The sequence below is a fragment of the Paramormyrops kingsleyae genome, chromosome 9, assembly GCF_048594095.1.
Source record: "Paramormyrops kingsleyae isolate MSU_618 chromosome 9, PKINGS_0.4, whole genome shotgun sequence".
In the NCBI taxonomy this organism is placed as follows: Eukaryota; Metazoa; Chordata; class Actinopteri; order Osteoglossiformes; family Mormyridae; genus Paramormyrops; species Paramormyrops kingsleyae.
In genome coordinates this window covers 6,198,940-6,217,878 of record NC_132805.1, presented here as the reverse complement: position 1 = coordinate 6,217,878, position 18,939 = coordinate 6,198,940, and the positions used below count along the sequence as shown (strand labels likewise).

Genomic DNA, 18,939 nt, shown 5'->3' with positions numbered 1-18,939 from the left:
AAGGCTATACATTCAGTATACGATAAACACATCAAAGCAATTGCTTTAACACTGAAAAGCTGGATTTTTTTCCCATGTAATTTGAAACAAATGATGTATACAGCCTACTAGTAAATTTCAAATCGGCTTTAACATCCAACCATTTTCTGTGACCAATTATCTCATTCAGGATTACAGCAAGGCCGGAATGTATCGCAGGAATCAGAGAACTCCCGGAACAGGAGGCAAGTCCAGCAAACAGCATAAAGTCAAAACACTGAGGGCAATTCAGACACTACAGGCCAGCAGAGTTCACAAAGAAATCCTGTGTGAAAAATTTTGTGCATTTGCTATGCTACAACACTTAAATCATTTAGGACTGAGACAAGATGGGGTGCAATTACTGTTACCAGACACAAGCCATCACCAATCACTTCACTTTGCATCAACCTATAAACAGACATCAGTAAGTGATTATGTGTTGATATACATCAGACACTATGTAACCCCATGTCCATAGAGGTGATGTGATTTAGGGTAACACAGGATTGTCTCATTACGCCATTTCTAATGATTTATGTTCTAACGATACCTAATGATAATGTTGTTTTCATCAATATATTTATTATAAAAAAAAACATTTGATTTTGAGGAGACCCCAGGGGTACAGGGCTTTGTGTGGAATTTGCATGGTATCGGGCTTCTCAAATTTCCTTCTGTGTAGCCAGTGCACAAGTGTATGTGTATGGTGTGGCAGCCTTAACCTATATCCAGGATGTGCTTCCAGAATCCCATGAAATAACTTTCCCCACATTTGCATTAATTCATACAGTGTTCAAAAACACCTAAATGAGGCAACACATAACGAAGAACAGAAGTGAAAAAGGAACTGTAATCTTTCACTGTGACTACGAATTAGGCCTATATAATTAAAATCTCACTCGCTCTGTCGATAACACAACTTTTAAAGCAATGTAAGCACTAAAAGAAATAGAAACGAATTATTTTCTTTATATTTAGACCGTGCTGTGACCATGTTAAAGAGGTGACCGATTAAGAAGACCCAGTTGTGTGTCGTCAACATCACCATGGAATGCCAGGGCATTGAGTTTCATTGGCGGAAGGTAGCGTGTTAAAACAGATGTTTGGAGCAGAAGTGTTTCCAGTGATTCATTACCGTATCACACACCAAGAAACTCAGCTGCATCTAGTTATGTTGCTACATTTTACCGAATAAGGTCACCAAAGCAAGAAAATACGCACAAGCCCATTTCTCAGAATAGTGCATGAACAAAACAAATATTTTTTTACGTCCAGAGGGATGTTTCAAATAAGTACAATTTAAGGCACTGATGGACTCATGGGGGATGCGGGAGGGGGGGGCAAGCCCCGCCCACTGAAAAAATGTTGTTAAATTGCACTCTAGAGTGGTGAAAAGGCCGATATTGGCTGCCCTTCACATAATATAGTGGCATCTAGAGTGCCCTCTTCATGTGAGATATGCCCTATATAAAACAAGAAAATGTGATAGTGTCTTAATGAGTGCCCTTCTAGTAGGGAAAATGTGATGCAGTGCCTTGTTCCATGCCCTTATGATGGCCTAAACGCCCCCCATAGCTATCCTTCCAATGGAAAAGGGTACCGTGATGAAGTGCCCTTCTAGTGGAGAAAATGTGATGCCCTCTGAGGTGCCCATCCAAGCGAGAAAACATGACGAAGCGCTCTTGTAATGGAGAGAAAAAAAATCTGATTGCTGCCCTGCCAGCGAAGGAAATGAGATATGGTGCCCCATAAGAGATGTGGCTTCGCAGACATGCGAGAGAAGTAAACACCTTGTAGGTATTCCTATGTGTAAGAAAATGTGACACCTAGCTTTCCTCTATAGTTGACGAAACACTGGTTGAATAATCTTAATCGGGGTTGAAAACTACTTCACCATACACAGCGTACCATCCTACTAGTGCGAGCTGGGGAGTGCACGCGTCATGCAATAGGTGCCCCTTTTATGTTTTCGCCCCTGTCCTTCAAACAACCTACTGATCTGTCCGCTACTGATCAGGGAAATGTGAAAACATTCAGGCAATGTGAAAATATGAAAAGTGAGCCCGTTTTGTCATTAGGCTACATAAAGATACAACAGTTCGCTACTGGCGATTTACTGGTACGACACCACAAAATATCACGATCCAATCTGATGACGTACAGCCACTCTCGTGCAGTTTCACGATGCCGGCCTTTTATAAGAAGGCTTTGTATTTCGATCAGGAACAACGCCGAATGCATTATGACTGAGACACTAACTGTACGAACCGATGGAATGGCAGCTCTTTCTCTGCGGGGATTTTTGGTCACGACAAGTACAGCTTCAATCGAGGGTAACATTATCCCCGCCATAGGAAAACCTGGTTAGCCTGCAAAGCAGAAAGTCAGCAACGTAAACACTGTAGTTGTCGCATTATCAGACAAAACTGCAGTCATGCATCGTTGCTACTATATAAGGGACACCGATCGCCTAAGTGCCACCGGAGGCTTCATTTAGTATTTGCTTTGGTTTTTATGGTTTTAGAACGAAGCATTAAAAGAAAGATTTTTCTCGAATTCGAAAGAATATATGGCGAAGTTATGCGACTTTCTGCACGTTGCACGGACAGGTGGGCGCCAAAAGGCAATTGGGTTTTATTCCAGCCGTGATCCACTGAAATTCTCGTCTGCACCGCAGCTGTTCGGATGATGGTCAGCCGCATAATGACCGGCATCACCGCGGTCTTTAAAAAGCCTATTATCACGTAAAGTCACCGTTAAGTTAAGGGATTCTGCGTTAACAGGCACAGGAGGACAACAACGCTTCCGTATAGCTGCGCAGTCACGCAACAAATTCTCCTGGTCGATTCTCCTTTCACTTCTTTATAATTACTTTTCACAATGATCATATTGTACACAAATTACATGCTGCATTACTAATACCAGTCAAGGCTGTTACCATCAGCAGCGACCACAATGAAATTTCATATATCCTTTTAACTTCTTCCGCATAATACAGTAAAAAATACTTCACAAACCACAAACTAACCCCCATACACACATTCCCATTCATGCACAATAAACAAGGGAATCGCGTTACCTGTACTGTCTCGTTTGAACCAATTAAATCGAGACAATTCCATTACTAAAAATATTAAAGTGTGTCTTATTTCACGATGTCAGGAACATCATACGACGCAGATCGTCGTAATTGTGCCAAGTTCTTCTACCTTCACTGCGCTTCATATGCACTCCTTCTCAAGATGTACCAATCCCCATTTGGCCAAAACTGATAAAACACCCAACTTGCCGACGAGCCGTAATACGCAGAATGGTTTAGTCTGCAGTCGTCGTTTTGTTTTCTTCATTTTCTTCTCCCGTGTTTCTAGCGACGCCTGGTGGGTAGATTAGATAACGGCGTGAAAACGGAATTTTTTTATAATATATTTTTTGCGTCAGTGACCATATATTGCATTTAAAAGTAGAAATAGGTAGCCATCATCTGCCCCTCATATGAAAAGGTTATCTTGGTCAAGGTGTTGGGGCATGGAATTTATTCCAGTCGGTCAGTTTTCACCTCAGTGCTCAGCGTTCTATTTTAGTGAAGAAATTCAGGTTAAATCATTATACTGTACTATACAACAGCAGAGCTTCTCCTTTCCCCTAAACATAATATTACGTCTGCTTTTCATTTTCGAATGCCTGATTTTGTTCTACTGTTACCTGCGGTCTGTGGCGTTTCATTTGTTTCATTGTTTATTTTTTTTTTCTCAGTGTTTTCTCTTCCTCTCTTCCGGTGTATCGCAAGTCACTTTTTAATCCTTCTCCTTAGACCAAATTCAACACTGATCAAAACCCCTTACTAATAACATTTTATAATTATCCCCAACAAACAGACAAATTAAACTCACAGAGAATAAACTGCATTATTTATATGCTTTTATATAACGTGGGAAAGTGGAACAATCATACTTAAGAGAAACGACACCTTAAGCCACAACCATGTCCCGCCTCTTTCCTCTTTCAGGCATGCATATTTCTGACATCAGAAGTGACACAGAACAACGGAAAGTATCTGTACATTCAACGGCCACCTAGGTTCTTACGTCGTCGCTTTCTCTTGAGACCCTCATTTTTCATTTCATTATGGACTTCGACTATCAAAGAATAAAAGGTCAGACTTCTAGAATTTCTTGCTTAGTGTTTTGAATGTATTTATTAAAAGTGATAATTGCCTCCTCTGCCTTAGCAAACAGAAAAACAACAATGGGAAGCTCATAAAATGTATATATAATCTTCTAGTTACGTTTTTAAAAGTTGCTAAATAGTAAATGCTCAGTAATTGCTTCATTATTTAATGTGGGTTGAAATATGAATGCTATTTTGTGAAGATTTTCCATTTTGCATCTGAACAAGATACAGAAAAGACAAAAAGAGAAGGGTGATGCGAGAATAATTGTTGAATGTTTTCTAAATGCCTATTATAACAGAAAGGACATAATTTAAAATGACCTGATTTACGAAATAATTCTAGAGGAACAGACCGATGTCACTTAACGGTTCTAAAATAGAATGTTGACCTTCCGCTCACGGATAGTTTCACAATGATGTGAATGTTCGTGAAGTGCATTAGTGTACAAAATTGTGGACATTTTTGGCATTGCGGTTTAAAAGTTACTACACGAATACTGGCGATAATGTTTATAAACAAAAAATGTAAAAAATATCATATATTGGGCGATTAAATAATTAACTGGAGCAACAGCTGAATAAAGTTCTGCAATCTCTAAAAACTGTTAGTGTTTCCACAGTTTGTCCACTAGTGTATGTTTAAGGCTTTCTTAAAATGCAGGGAAAAGTTGTTCCCTACTGAGTTTCATATTGAAAAGCTTTGAAGTGTCAGCGTGGTTCTTCCGGCCAAGAATTTATGTGAAGATTGTCATTGGCAGATACTGAAAAGCAACAGCGAGATGAGGTCCTGTGCACGCTGCCAGTTCCACGGAGGGCTGGAGTGCAAGGCAGAAATGCACCTCAGCCCCCTCCCCCTGCTCAGATCCCCCCCATCAAACCAAGGAGAAGTATAAAGTGCCGAGTCAAGCTGCAAGACACGGTAGGCCTCTTCACGCGGCCTGCCAGCATCACCCAGCAGTTTGAGAAGCAGGCCTACCTGCTATTCCCCACAAGCTTGTGTACTCTCACAATGTAAAATTAATCCTTAAACTGGAATCTACATTGGCCAGTCATTTTTTGAGATAGATCCTTGAAAATCTTGAGGAAACTGTCTCTTTCGAGACTCCATATGCTTATACATAATGTGTTGTGGTTTCATATACTGTTACAGTACAGTAACAGGTTGTCGGCATTCATTTCTCTGCTCTGGACCAGATTGTGCTTTATACACAGGAAATTCGACCTGTGATACCTGTCAGAGGCGGCATTTAGTAGTCTTTTTCAAAGAATCGGAAAAAAAGACACAGACAGAGCACACTGCAACCAAATAAACTTCCTGTTGACTTGATCAAAAAAAATTAGATACGCGAATGCTTGTGGTCAGTGCTTTAACAGGATGTCTTGCAGTCTCAATCTGTAATTTAGAAAAAAAAGTTTCCATTTCCTCATTTCTTGTTAATTAATCACTAGTTCTACTGGCCCGAGCCTCGATTCGTACAAACACACAGATCCATCTGCACGCTAATCGGATGCTTTTTTGTTGCTTTCCTTGGCCAGAGCGATTCGCAGAGCTTATCACTCATGAACATGTCGCTGAGTGGACCAATGGAGCCTCTTTCCATCCCCCTGCGTGCCCACACCCTTCTGTGGTTTGAGACGTCGCAGCTGCCCCGGCTGAGCAGACCTGGGCAGCCCCTGCCCAGCTGGCTGCACGGTTTCATCACGCGCAAGTAAGGCTCAGGCGTCACCCTGCGCACGACCTACCAAAAAAGCGGACAACGCAAACAAGAGCCAAATGCTTTTGTTACACACCTGTTTATAATTCACATTACCCTTCGTTTTGGTATCTGAGCAAGTAGGAAGCGTCCATCAGTAATCGAGGGCGGTTTTGAACTAAGCGAATATACTCACAACGCATAGCTGTGACCTTCTAGCCTAGTGGCCAGATCATATGCAGTGTCTTGATGGACGGTGCAGTCAAATGGACATTAATTAATGCATTATCAAGGCTGGTCGTGGTTGTTCTGGCACCCTAGGTGAGATTCTGTCATTTCAAAGACGATGAAGCCGCAAACAAGAGAAAAAAAAGAATTTCTCAGAATGTGACATGTAGACTTTAGCGTCTGAGGTAGAGCAATGGCCAACCATTTTATTTGATACTATATCTGTCAGCTGGCAGAGTGCAATCAGCTGAACTGCCAGACAATGACAGAAATTAAAACAAATTCCTTGTGTTTGCTGCACACACATTTGTACTATAGAGGATTAGGGCCACCATGAAAATATTATTTGAATTCTGACTTTAATCTCAGATTTCTGACTTTATTGTCAGAATTCTGACTTTAATCTCAGAATTCTGACTTTAATCTCAGAATTCTGACTTTTTTTCTCAGAATTCTGACTTTATTTCTAAACTCAGAATTCTGAGACTAAAGCCAGAATTCTGAGAATAAAGTCAGAATTCTGAGAATAAAGTCAGAATTCAAATAATATTTTCAGGGTGGCCCTAATCCTCTTCCGTACATTTGGCCAATAAAGCTGATTCTGATTCTGAAATTAAATTAAAAAGCCAATGAACCAGCATTCCGCTTCCTTACATTGTTGGTGAAATGGGAGTTAATAGCCGACGGTAGTGGGTAACCGCTCTTTCCTGTAATGTCCTGTATGTATTACATACACATATTAGTCAGAGGAAAGCTTATATATACACAATTCTGTGCTGTACATCATACTGTATATATATATATATATATGTGTGTGTGTGTGTGTGTGTGTGTATGTGTGTCTGTGAATAATGGACAGGGATATGGCTGATCTAAGCCTGACCCTTTGGTATGTTCCTTTTGCCAAAAATCCAAGTGTTGTCAGTACTTATAATGACGGGCAGGAACAGCATGATTTTGTAATGTAGGTTGTCCAAGAGCCAGTTCTATCACACAGATCCATCAGAATTTCTCCTGCCAGAATAAAACCACTGACAAGCCACAAATCCTCATTGGAAAAATAATCACTGTGATCTCCGAATACTCACTCCCTTCGTATGTGGCTGCGCGTAACGTCCTGTGACACAGCCGACTGCCATGATGGTGCTGCGTGTAACATACTTACACACGGGCCTTTTTACAGCGATCACATGTGTGTGCGCATGTATTGGTGCCTGCTTTGGCTTTTCCGTATGCACACCTGCAACTGATATTGTACATAATAAATATATGGGTGAATATGAAATCCTTCATTTAAGACAACTCATATGTTGCTTCACTCAATACAGCTGCTAAATGTTATCTGCATATCAGATACAATAAAAATGCTTCTCTATTTATTAACGTCAGAGGCGTCAGATGGAGTTTGACCAAATTTTCCCCAGCAGCAGACGTGTGAGAGGTTTGGGTGTGATGTGTTTCATGACATTGCACACATGCAACAGTCACATTGTGAAAATATGTGATGTAAGAAAGATTTTTAAATAATTTAAAAATAAAAAAAGACTTAAGATAAAAAAGATCATTTAAAAGTTTTAAGACTAACACTGTTTACGGTGCAGTTTCACAATTAAAAATCACAAAAAAAATAACTCATCCATTTGTTCGCTAGGTATACGTGAATTGGCCACAGTAACCAGTGACTCACTGAAAGCTAGGTCTCAGAAATATGGTGAACTTAACATAAGTATAAAAAAATAAATGTACAGGTCATTAAATATATAAATAATACATGCATACATATTGGTCAAGAAAAATAGGATAATTGGCTCTACGCTTATTCATTTTACTGTTTCTACATCTCTGTATTTATACATTTCTTCATTTATTTATTTCTGTATTTCTGCATTTGATTATTTCTGTCTCTTTATGTTAATAAGGTAGGCGGGTCTAACCTCACTCAGAGCAGGACTGGAAAAAGAGGCGGGATCATTTTCGCTCTACTGCTAATGCCTTGGCTTCAGGCACCCTGAAGAAATGTGACGTAAGAGCCCCAGAGTTCAATTGGTGACTGGTGTTGTTTTGTTGCTTTTTGGCATGCTGGGATATTTTTTACGACTTTTTTACGAGTCATTGCTAATAATTTAGGATTATCAATGAATGATTGCGGGAACCAGGCACCAAATCACAACAATCTATTTCGTGAGGAAAGATTAATGGATAGTTTACTTCAGCTGAGTGCTGATATGGATGTGGACATCGGCCTATTTGTTCAGTTTGCCAAAAAGCAGCCACACCAAACCAAGGCATTAGCAGCAGACCCGAAATGATACCACCTCCAGAACCGCCCACCTTATTAACATACCTAAACAAATACAGAAATAAATACATGAAGAAATGTATAAAATACAGAAATGAAGAAATAGATAATCATGTCGCTTTTCATGACCAAAATGTCATTTATTTATTTATTATTTCATGATATATTTGTACATTTATTTATTTATACTTTTGTCATGCCATGTTTAATCCACCATAGAGAAACTCGCTCTTAATTCTTCCTATGTGTGTAATCTGTCTCATGACACAAACGACTTAAATAGGCAAAGACGCCGTCATGAACGCCGATCACAAAACCCAGAAATATCAATGTTACTTTTTCCCCCAATATTGTTCAGGTCCAGAAAGTAAAAATCCAAACCAGGATTTTGTTTCAACCAACCAGTTGAATATAAAGAGTCACAGTCACAGAGTACTCAACTGGTTGGTTGAGACAAAATCTTGGTCTGGATTTTTACTTTCTGGACCTGAAATGTCCGCCTTTGCTAAATAGATACATGTGAGATTACTGGTGAAAGCTGTAGAGAGTGGTCAGGCTCCTGATTCATGCGCATTTCACCAAGCGCTTAAACTGACTGTAAATTCAACTTAGAAGTACTGTACATTTTTATCTGAAGTCTAGATGTAGCATTTTTTCTATTTCCGCTGAAACGTTCGTACTACTGCTCTGGACCGTTCGTAAATGTGCGAGCTTTTTCAGGAGAAAGTTTTCTTTACAAATCCCAAAATCTTCGCATGAATGCGAATTTTTCTCGTCTTTTTCGTTTGTACGTAGCCTTTATAATAAGTTCCCAGATTTTATTGACGGTTTCATTTTCTTGCCAATCTTGCAAATTCAGCGATTGAGGAACGACGCATTATTCGGACGTTTAATTGGGGCTGCAGGTGGTTGTCCCGTCAATAGATGTCGCTATATTAACAATGTAAATGACTGTAATGCTACAGAATGCAACCGCGGGTTTATCTGATTTTTTTTTTTAACCCTAACCATAATTAAATGGTGCCCCGGGCGATCGCCTATGTCGCCTATAGAGTGGGTCGACCCCGTGTGTTATTGTTGAAATTGCAAGACTTTCTACTTTATGTTTAAGGTTTACTTTTTATAGTAACGTGAACACCCCTCAGCCGAACGCTAACAAAAATAAATAGAATGAATCTGTAAAAAGACATTTCAGTTCAAGTTACTATTCATATTTTGCAAATCCATATAATAGATTTTTAAGGCTTTTCTGATACCCCAGTTCTTGTCATTGGAAATATTTAACAGTTTTCGGTAATTTATGAATTAAGATATATTCTAAATGTATTTTTCATTTTAAATAAAATAATTCTGAATTGAATAATATTGACGTTTCTGAGTATTTTTAATTGCCGTTTATAAACCATACTTGTTTCTAGCATCAGATGTGTTGATGTCGTGTTCTTTGGGTGACTAACGTTCTTTTTATGTATATCACTCAATATATGATAAAAAGAAAAGAAAATATCAGAGCGATGAGCTTTTGCATTTCTCCTTCTTCAGGGAGGCGGAGGAGTTCCTGCAGGATAGAATGCAGGGCTGCTTCCTCTTGAGGCTCAGCGAATCCATGATTGGCTTTGTGCTCTCCTACAGGTACGGCACTTGCTGGTCCTATTTAGCTAGAACCAGGGGCATAGCTAGAAATTATGGGGCCCCAGATAAAATGCCACCTTGGTTCCCCTGTGGAAGATTTTCCAGGGTGGGGTGGGGGGGGATGACCCTCCACTGCAGGTTGCCCCATATTGCAATGTGATGTCATATGGTCAGTTATTTTATTACAGAATGTCCTGAATGAACAGCACAGCATTACTACCTGTCGTCACCCCCCCTGCCAACCTTCTGCTTCCAGGGGCAAAGACCGGTGCCGGCACTTCATCATCCAAGAGGAGGGGGGGGATAGGGGTGGGGGGGGGCGCTATCTCATTACCGGGGAAGAGAGCCGGCATAACAGCCTGCAGGAGCTGATCTCCTATTACACGCAGAACTATGTGGGGCCCTTTGAGGAGGTGCTGACGGTTCCCTTTGTGAAGGTATGTCTGGGTATCTCACACACACACACACACACACACACAGGTTTGTAATTATATCTTTGTGGGGACTTGTGGGGACTCTCCATTCATTTCTATGGGGAAAACTCTAGATCTTTGTTGGGACCTGAAAAATGGCCCCCGCAACATCAAAATAACAGGTTTTTATCACATTTTGGGGAACATTTGGTACCCACAATGTAATATAAACCTAATCCACACACACACACACACACACACACTGAAAGATATCACGTCATGCTACCTTTTAGTGAATTACTTTCTCTTGATGGTATTTGAGGATGAAGCAGCACAGTGACTCATTGGGTCACCTCACACTTCTACCTCACCACGTGTGTATGGAGTTGGATCATTCTCCCTGTGTTGCAGATCTGCTTCCACAGTCTAAAGTCGTGGCTGGGACCTTGAAAAATTCAACCCGAATGGGGGGGGATTCTGACAATAAATCGTTCCACTCCAGCATCTGAGCTCCTGAAAGTCTTCTCCTTTCTCCCGCCTTATGGACAGCCCTGGTTTGGCTAATTGGCTTCTCTAAATTGCATGCAGTGTGGGATGCTTCACAGTGCTTCACAATCTGGCCACTCAAAGTAAACTCAGCATGTTTTTGGGTCATGGGGGGAAGCCCCACAATAGCATTGGGTGAACATGCAAACCCCATACAAACGCAGCTGGGGCAGAGACTCAGACCCTAGTCCCAGTGCCCAGACGTAACCACTGTGGCACTGTGCCACCCCTAAGTGAACCATATACAAATCATTAAGCAAAAGACCATCTGCTGAGATGCAAGGCTGCAATGAAATGATAGACAAAGCAGTCCTGTGTTCACCTGAACAGGGCGTGGACACCCAACCTGGCCCACATCCAGCCCCGCCCACACCCAACCTGGCCCACATCCAGCCCCGCCCACACCCAACCTGGCCCACATCCAGCCCCGCCCACACCCAACCTGGCCCACATCCAGCCCCGCCCACACCCAACCTGGCCCACATCCAGCCCCGCCCACACCCAACCTGGCCCACATCCAGCCCCACCCACACCCAACCTGGCCCACAATCCCACATCTAGCCCCATCCACATCCAACCCCACCACCGTACATTGCCGACAAGCCTGTCAATCATGCCACTCATTCAAGAGGCACTTTGTGACACTTGAATTACACATATCACACTGACATCATATACACATACCTTGGCTGGTATTATTATTATTATTATTATTATTAGGGGTGCAGAGTATCATAAAATTCACAGTTTGGGTCATATAATGGTTTATGAGTCATGGATCAGATAATTTTTTAGCAACATAAAAACATATATAAGTGTGCTTTAAATTTATTACATAAAGAATATTTAAAGCAAGGAACTTTTAACGCCCCGTTCAGGTGAACACAGGACTGCTTTGTCTATCATTTCATTGCAGCTCTGCATTGTATGGAAGTCCATAGAGGACATACATTATTACTTTTTCTGTCTTGTTATGTCGAGATCACAACTCATTTTCTCAATATAGCCAGAGGAGTTTTCTCAGGATCACCAGTCATCTTCTTGACATAACAAAACAACAAAGGTCATAATTAGACGTTCAGTGTTTGTGAAGAGAAAATGGGAAGCCGATTCGACTAACGAAGCCTGATGCTATTGGATCCGCACAGATTCATTCATCACATTTCCACTAAAAAATCGCCCCCCCCCCCTCCCCTCCATTTGTTACCCACACGGGAGGAATTTCAAACCCCGAATGCATGTACTCTGTGGAGTTCTGCAGCATTCCTTTCGGGTTGGGTTTCCACCTCCGCCTTCCTGTAGGTCACACTGAGACATACCTGCATCCGCATGTCTTTTCTCATTAACCTCTCAGGGTAATGATGGCAGTAAAGTGGCGACATTGGGCGGCATGGAGGGATTGAGGGTACGGAGCAACACTGCTACTGGAAATGACGCGGAGGTCATCCCTTCAGCGCCACCCGCTCTCCCCCCTGCACCCAGATCCACTGAGAACCTAGTCCCCCCCTCCAATGGGACGGGGGACTACGCAGTGGTGAAGAAAGTTCTGAAGAAGTCCTATTCTCTGTCCGATGTCCATCCTGCGACAAACACAAATGCGCTCAGCTTAGAGGTACGGACCACACTATCCAGAGTTACAGACTGTCAGATGTTTTAATTTACTTATTCATCAGATGCTTTTGCCCTGAGCAACGTGCAGGTCAAGTTAAGTCATTTATTTATATAGCACATTTAAAAACAACAGGAGGTGATTCAAAGTGCGTTCCAGTTTAGAAAGAATTAATTAACCAACTGCATATGAGTAATAGTGAAATATAAAATATATAAATAAAATAATATGAAAATGTGTATAGAAGAAATTAAATAAATAAAATAAAAATAAATAAATAACCAAATTAAAGATCAGACAATGTCACTGCTCAAGGGCCCACCAGTGAGATCAGTTTGTCAGCTCTGGGATTTGAACCAATAAGCTTCTGATCACCAGCATAGACTCTGAACATGTAGAGGCACATGCCACCGTTTTCTGTCCGTGGGTAGAACACATGGCTCTAATCTCTGATTCGGTAAAGTGATTTATCCATAAAAATATTGCAATATCTTAAATGCACACCCTGAATTTTCTGCTGCTGTCTCGGCCAGGTCTCAGACTGCATTCCTGTCAGCTTCCAGCATTTGTTAGCAGTTCCGGAAGGTGCTGGAGCCGAGGGCGGCGTGGTGGATGCTCCATATGCACGAGTGAACAAGTCCCACCGGCTTGCTCGCAGCCCCTCTGCATTCTACATGAACATCCCCCCTGTGGCCGATGCAGACGACCTCCCACCTCCCCCTCCACCTCCCCCTTCCCACGAATCAGCCGAGGAGCAGAAGTACTGGGAGATGGTGCCCCTGCACACTTACGAGGAGACGAACCACCTGACGCGCCCTGTGGAGTCAGACGACCGGATTGACTTCTACGCTGTGGGAGGGAGACAGGTGGCTTTAGAAAGTGCCGGTGAGATAATCTTTGGACCAAAGCGATGTACAAGCGAGGACCAGAGAGCAGGGTCAGACAGTGTCGCTGGAGCAATTGGGGTTAAGGGCCTCGATCAAGGACTCAACATCGATATCACCTTTCCATGTATGAGATTTGAACTGATAACCTTCTGACTGGGGAGAGACGGGGGGGCTTTTTTTAATAGGTTCTGAACAGGAGCTGGTAAATGTTACATTTAGGGATACAGACAGAGAGAAGAGTGTTTGAATCCCACCATCACTTTATGTGTGCAGAGTTTGTGTGTTCATGCAATCTTGTGTTGCTTTTCTCCAGGTATTCCAGTATCCTCCTCTAGTACACAGTTAGGCTAAATGGTGTCACTAAATTTCCCATAATGTGCGTGTGTGTGTGTTTGTTTGCCCTTTGATAAATGGTGTCACTAAATTTCCCATAATGTGCGTATGTATGTGTTTGTTTGCCCTTTGATAAATGGTGTCACTAAATTTCCCATAATGTGCGTGTGTGTGTGTTTGTTTGTCCTTTGATAAATGGTGTCACTAAATTTCCCATAATGTGCGTGTGTGTGTTTGTTTGCCCTTTGATAAATGGTGTCACTAAATTTCCCATAATGTGCGTGTGTGTGTTTGTTTGCCCTTTGATGGAGCAGCATCCCATCCAGGCTGACCAGTACGTTGTGTCCTATGCTACGGTTGCAAGACGAGTGAATGCTTTTCACTCCAATGCACTCCAGTTGCAGGAAAATAATCTGGATATTAACAGATCTTAATTTCAAATTCATTTTTTTCTTCCCAGAAACCCCCCAAAACCACTTGTACTCAGAAGTAAATCTGAGGGGAAGAGATGTTCAGGATCAAGTGCAAATCCCGGGCAGAACAGTCCCCAACCTGCCTTTGAGACCCCCTCCCAGAACCTCCAACTGCCCCTCTAGGCCTGGAGGAAACCTTCAGGTACCTGAAGCCTCTTTCAGCATCACTGCTATCACTACTACACCAGTATTATCACCAGCTAGTGATCTGAAGCATGATGCACAATAATGCACTGTTCATTGTTACCTGGTTTAACCAGCAGATTGGACCATCTGGTCACTGATGCACACATATTCCTGTCCACTATGGATTTCTCCAATTGCTACCATGAACCCAGGTCCCTAAAGCATCATCATAACTATGTGCTGGAAAGGATACTTTAAGTGGCTTATTGTCTGCTGTAGGGCCTGCAGAAAATTTGGCCGTGTTTTGTGCCGCAAGAGTCGTACTACACAGAAGTCCCAGAAGGCTAACAACATGTGTAACATAAGAACCAAGAAGCCTGTCTGCTCCTTGGCTGTAAAAATGTCACGATTTCAGTTAAATCGGAATCTGGATTAGGCAGTGTCTGACTGAGACGGAATGCCCATGTAACCCGCTTTGTTACACAGGTCAAAAGTTACTGGCATTATGTGATGAAAACGTCCAAATAAATTCTCATCATTCTCTCCATTTTTATCACTTTACTTGTAAGTTGTAAACTGATAGTCAATGCGTTCAGTCTTCTCCACCACTGCCATCATCTCCATGCTTTGGTCTCCTCCTCCACTGCTTTTTCCATCACTTCCACCTCCACCACCACTGACTTCACCTCATGTTCCATCTCATACACTGTCTTTTCCATCTTGAGACTCCTCCTACAGTATGTGCCTCACTCTCAGCCTCCATCTCTTTTATTGCCTTTTCCATGTCCTCCAACACTGCCTCGATCTCAGCCTCTAACTCCACCTTTGTCTGAGGATCTCCATTCCTATCCTCCATCCCCTCCACTGCCGTCTTCTTCATTTTGTCTCCTCTGCCACTTTCATTTCTCCATCCTTATCTTCCTCCACCACAGCATGGTTCTCATCTCTCTCCCTCACTTTACTTTTTGGTTTTTCGTGTTTTTTCCTTTTTTCTTCTTTCAGAAAGGTAAACTTGTTTACCCAGATTTTCTTTCTTTTGTTTTCGTCTTTGCCGTCCTGCTGTTCTGACAGTTCCCCAGCCTCTTCTGGCACCACTGGGGGCACAAACCAGTTTAAAAAGGCCCCCCTTCATATTTACATGCCTCTTATTCAGTGTCTGATTTACGCTGAAGTGTAGTAAGTGCTTCCAGCCCATTTTACACCTTCAGAATTATGGCATTCCGGTTGTCATAGTAACATTCTGTTTAAAAAGGTCGCTTCTGTCACTTCTTCTGTAGTGTCACTTCCTGTTAAAGAGCATTTGTTCGCACAGTAACAGCACATATTGTTACATTTTAAGCAGTGATGCCTGCAGAAAATTTTGATTGTGGAGGCCATCGGGGGGCAGTTATATTTATTGGGGTGATCATGCAGCACCGTGTCTCTTCTGTGGCTCCACTTAGGAAATAAAATAATCCATATTTTATTGTTATTATTTTGGCGTAGGGTGACCACAGGGGTGGCCATGTATTTACTAGGCCTCCCCATCCTTTACATCCAGCCCTGGTTGCCAGGCCTGTAATGATTAGTTTTGTGTTTTTTGTCCCCCCTAGAAGCTGGAAGCCAACATGACACGTGTCCCACCACCTCGTTCTCGGATGCCCATCCATGCAGCCCCAGAGACACACCTGTCCAATCCACAGGTCTCTGTATATGAGCAAATCCCAGCGAGAAGCGACCCCTCATGAATCCTTCTCCTACAAAACTGACTTTCAGTGGGGGATATCCTGCCGTCCTTCTGTTCAATCCTGCCAAGCTAGAGAGTCAGCTGCAAAGCAGAGGGAGAGAGGGGTCGCAATTTACAATGATGGGGAAGCCCTTTATGGTAAAGTCCTAACATAAAAGGCTATAGGTACGCTCTGTGTGTCTTTCAGTATTTATGTACAGTACCAGTGCAAAGTGTGGACACATCAAAGCCACCTACGAAAGAGAGTGATAGAGTGTTGCATCACATGACCTGATCACCTGACCTAAACACAGTAGAGATGGTTTTGGGGGAGTTTGACCAGAGAGTGGAAAAGCAGCCAATGAGAGCTCAGTATATATGTGGGACCTCCTGCAGGACAGCCGGAAAAGCATCTCAGGAGGCCGCCTCATGAAAGTGGCATAGAGGAGAAGGTAGGAACAGCCAGTCCCTGAGCAACTGGGGTTGAGGGCCTTGCTCAAGGGCCCAATGTTGGGATCACTCTGTTGACCACAGGATTTGACCCAGCAACCTTCTGAGTCCCAACGCACAAAGCTGCCCAGCTGGTCAGTGCATAACTCCAAATACATTATTATATAGCTTTGAAAATATTTTTTTCTATGGGTAGGTGTGTCCAAGCTTTTGACTGGTACCGTAAATGTGTATATTAAATAATTAAATAATTTTAAAATACAGTTCATATGTTCACTTGAGAAAAAAATGTGCAAATTCTCATGCATTTGAATCCTGCTTGTGGCTTGAAATGAAATAAGGGTCAGAAATATGAGCTATTGATACAGATAACAGTACGCATGTCCAGTATAGGGACACACAGACACACACACACACATATTTGTATGCATATCTTTGGGGGGACCATCCATTCATTTATATGGATCATACCCTAATCCCAACAATGACAACCTTAACCCCTAACCCAGCCCCTAACCACACATATTTGGTTCCCACAATGTAATATATGCATAACCCACTCACACACACACATATATTACTATTAAATGGCTGTATTGATGTGTAATATTCAAGTTTGTTTGCTCCTTTCTGATTACATTTCTGTGTACGTTTAAAATCAAAACATGTTGATCATTTAAAACTGGCTGACTAAGTACTAAAATGCTTGTTTTCAACTTTCAAATAGGTGTCCAATTGTTGGTAACTAAGTCACTGATTACCCTAATTGAAGTACCCATTTAGTAGGATAATGTATTTGCAAGCCAATGCATGAATGACTACCTGACTAATAAGTTATTATTATATTTGTGGTTAACAATTGTATGATTAATTAACTATGAATAGCTTGTTTGTCCTTGAGTCAGCATTACTGATGCCAAATAGGCCCTTCATTGCCAAGCACAGAGTAACTAAATTACTGTGTTGTATAATTATGAGTCATTAGCAAACTGTTAGTTGAACATTTAACTGTTGGATACTTTGAAACTAACCTTCATCATTGCTGTTACTAGCAGCTGTACCACCTTCAGTTATGTAATCCATCTGAAACTAAGCAGGTTTAGGCCTGGCCAGTAGTTGGATGGGAGACCAACTAGGATTACTGGGCTCCTACTGGGAGAGGTGGTGGTGTGGCCAATGTGTTAGGCTGTATTGTGGATGGCGTGGATCCCTGTGCTGTAAAAATGGTGTCGTCCTTTGGATAATATGGAAAACTGAGACCCTGAGTGTCTGAGACTATAAAAGATTCCTGGGTATTGTTTGAAAGACTAGGGATGATACCCCAATGTCCTGGCTAAAGTTGCCCACTGTGGCTCTATCAAATCTGGCCTCCTAATCATCCCCTGTATCTACCTGGTGAAGTCTCTCCTGCTTCCTCACCACTTTAGCTACTGTGTGGTGAGCGTACTGGCGCAGAATGGCTGCTGTTGCATCATCCAGGTGGAGGCTACACAGCGGTGGTGATTGCAAGTGGCTCCTCATTGGTTCTATGAAGTGTGTCTTGCAAAGCCTTCATTCATTCAACTGGCATGTAACAGGCAGGTCAGAATATTTGATCTGTTGGCTGTTGTCAAATTTATGACACGCCTCGTTAGAGAAAAGCTGCTGCTCTCAGACACTGTCCACTTCATCAGCTGAGTCAGTGTATTGCTGTAGGGACAGATCAAACAGGCCAATAGATAGAAGGTTTTATTCTAAAATACAGTTTAATTTATCTCTGCCCATCTCTGAAGGTTTGAATCTGTACAAGTTATTTATGAAGGCAGATGAAGCATTATGATGGATTAACCACATCATAATGGGCTTTTTACTGGTGTCTGGATAACCAAACCCATTCCTGTTTTAAAACAATTGACAATTTGTGTTGGTAAATAGAAAGTAAAATTCCTGCGGTTAATTACAAAATCCTGTCAGACCAGTCAGAGCTGCTGATTGGCTAAGATCCAGGACATTCTAAACTTCTAACTTTTTTTATACAGTGCTTTCCAATATATTCAGAAATATCCAGTTTAATATCAAGTAAGACTAAATCACAGTATTTTTGTACAGATTGCTTTATAATTTGTTTTACTATTTAGTTTTCTTTTTCCCGTATTTTACTGAAATGTTCAAAGAAGCTGCTTGAAGTTTTCCAGTCTATCACTTAATTGAATAGGGAACATTTTTATCCATCCATCCATCCATCATCCAAAGTACTAAATATTGCTGGTAAAATTGATGAAGAATGTTTTTAACTCAATAATGTATGTAAGAAAATCAACATTTGTATACTGGAATGCTATCTATCTTTAAAAAAAGAATCTGAAAGGATCAA

At 41.7% G+C, this 18,939-nt stretch overlaps 2 protein-coding genes across 3 annotated transcripts in view; one reads left to right on the top strand and one right to left on the bottom strand.

Moving 5' to 3' along the window:
* LOC111838413 (death-associated protein kinase 2) overlaps nt 1–3,355 on the bottom strand; it is an 18,379-nt gene extending 15,024 nt beyond the window's left edge. The window contains exon 1 of one of the 2 annotated variants that reach the window (XM_023801367.2): nt 3,231–3,355. The gene's annotated coding sequence lies outside the window, so the exon portion shown is untranslated. Of the gene's footprint in view, nt 1–3,100 lie in introns of both variants that reach the window. The other variant, XM_023801365.2, reaches the window with a different exon arrangement.
* Nucleotides 2,281–18,939, top strand: LOC111838412 (uncharacterized). The gene is made up of 10 exons (XM_023801364.2): nt 2,281–2,354; nt 4,028–4,174; nt 4,950–5,110; nt 5,728–5,900; nt 9,955–10,044; nt 10,301–10,481; nt 12,358–12,615; nt 13,146–13,497; nt 14,293–14,447; nt 16,024–18,939. The coding sequence occupies exons 2-10, from the start codon at nt 4,147–4,149 to the stop codon at nt 16,156–16,158; spliced, it is 1,533 nt and encodes a 510-aa protein (XP_023657132.1). The 5' UTR covers nt 2,281–2,354; nt 4,028–4,146; the 3' UTR covers nt 16,159–18,939.

Excerpts from the sequence above, each read along its gene's own strand:
- LOC111838412 (XM_023801364.2), top strand. The coding sequence starts at position 4,147 with ATGGACTTCGACTATCAAAGAATAAAAG. Across the intron at positions 10,045-10,300 it reads GGCTTTGTGCTCTCCTACAG|GGGCAAAGACCGGTGCCGGC; the intron begins GTACGGCACTTG and ends TTCTGCTTCCAG. Across the intron at positions 12,616-13,145 it reads CAAATGCGCTCAGCTTAGAG|GTCTCAGACTGCATTCCTGT; the intron begins GTACGGACCACA and ends TGTCTCGGCCAG.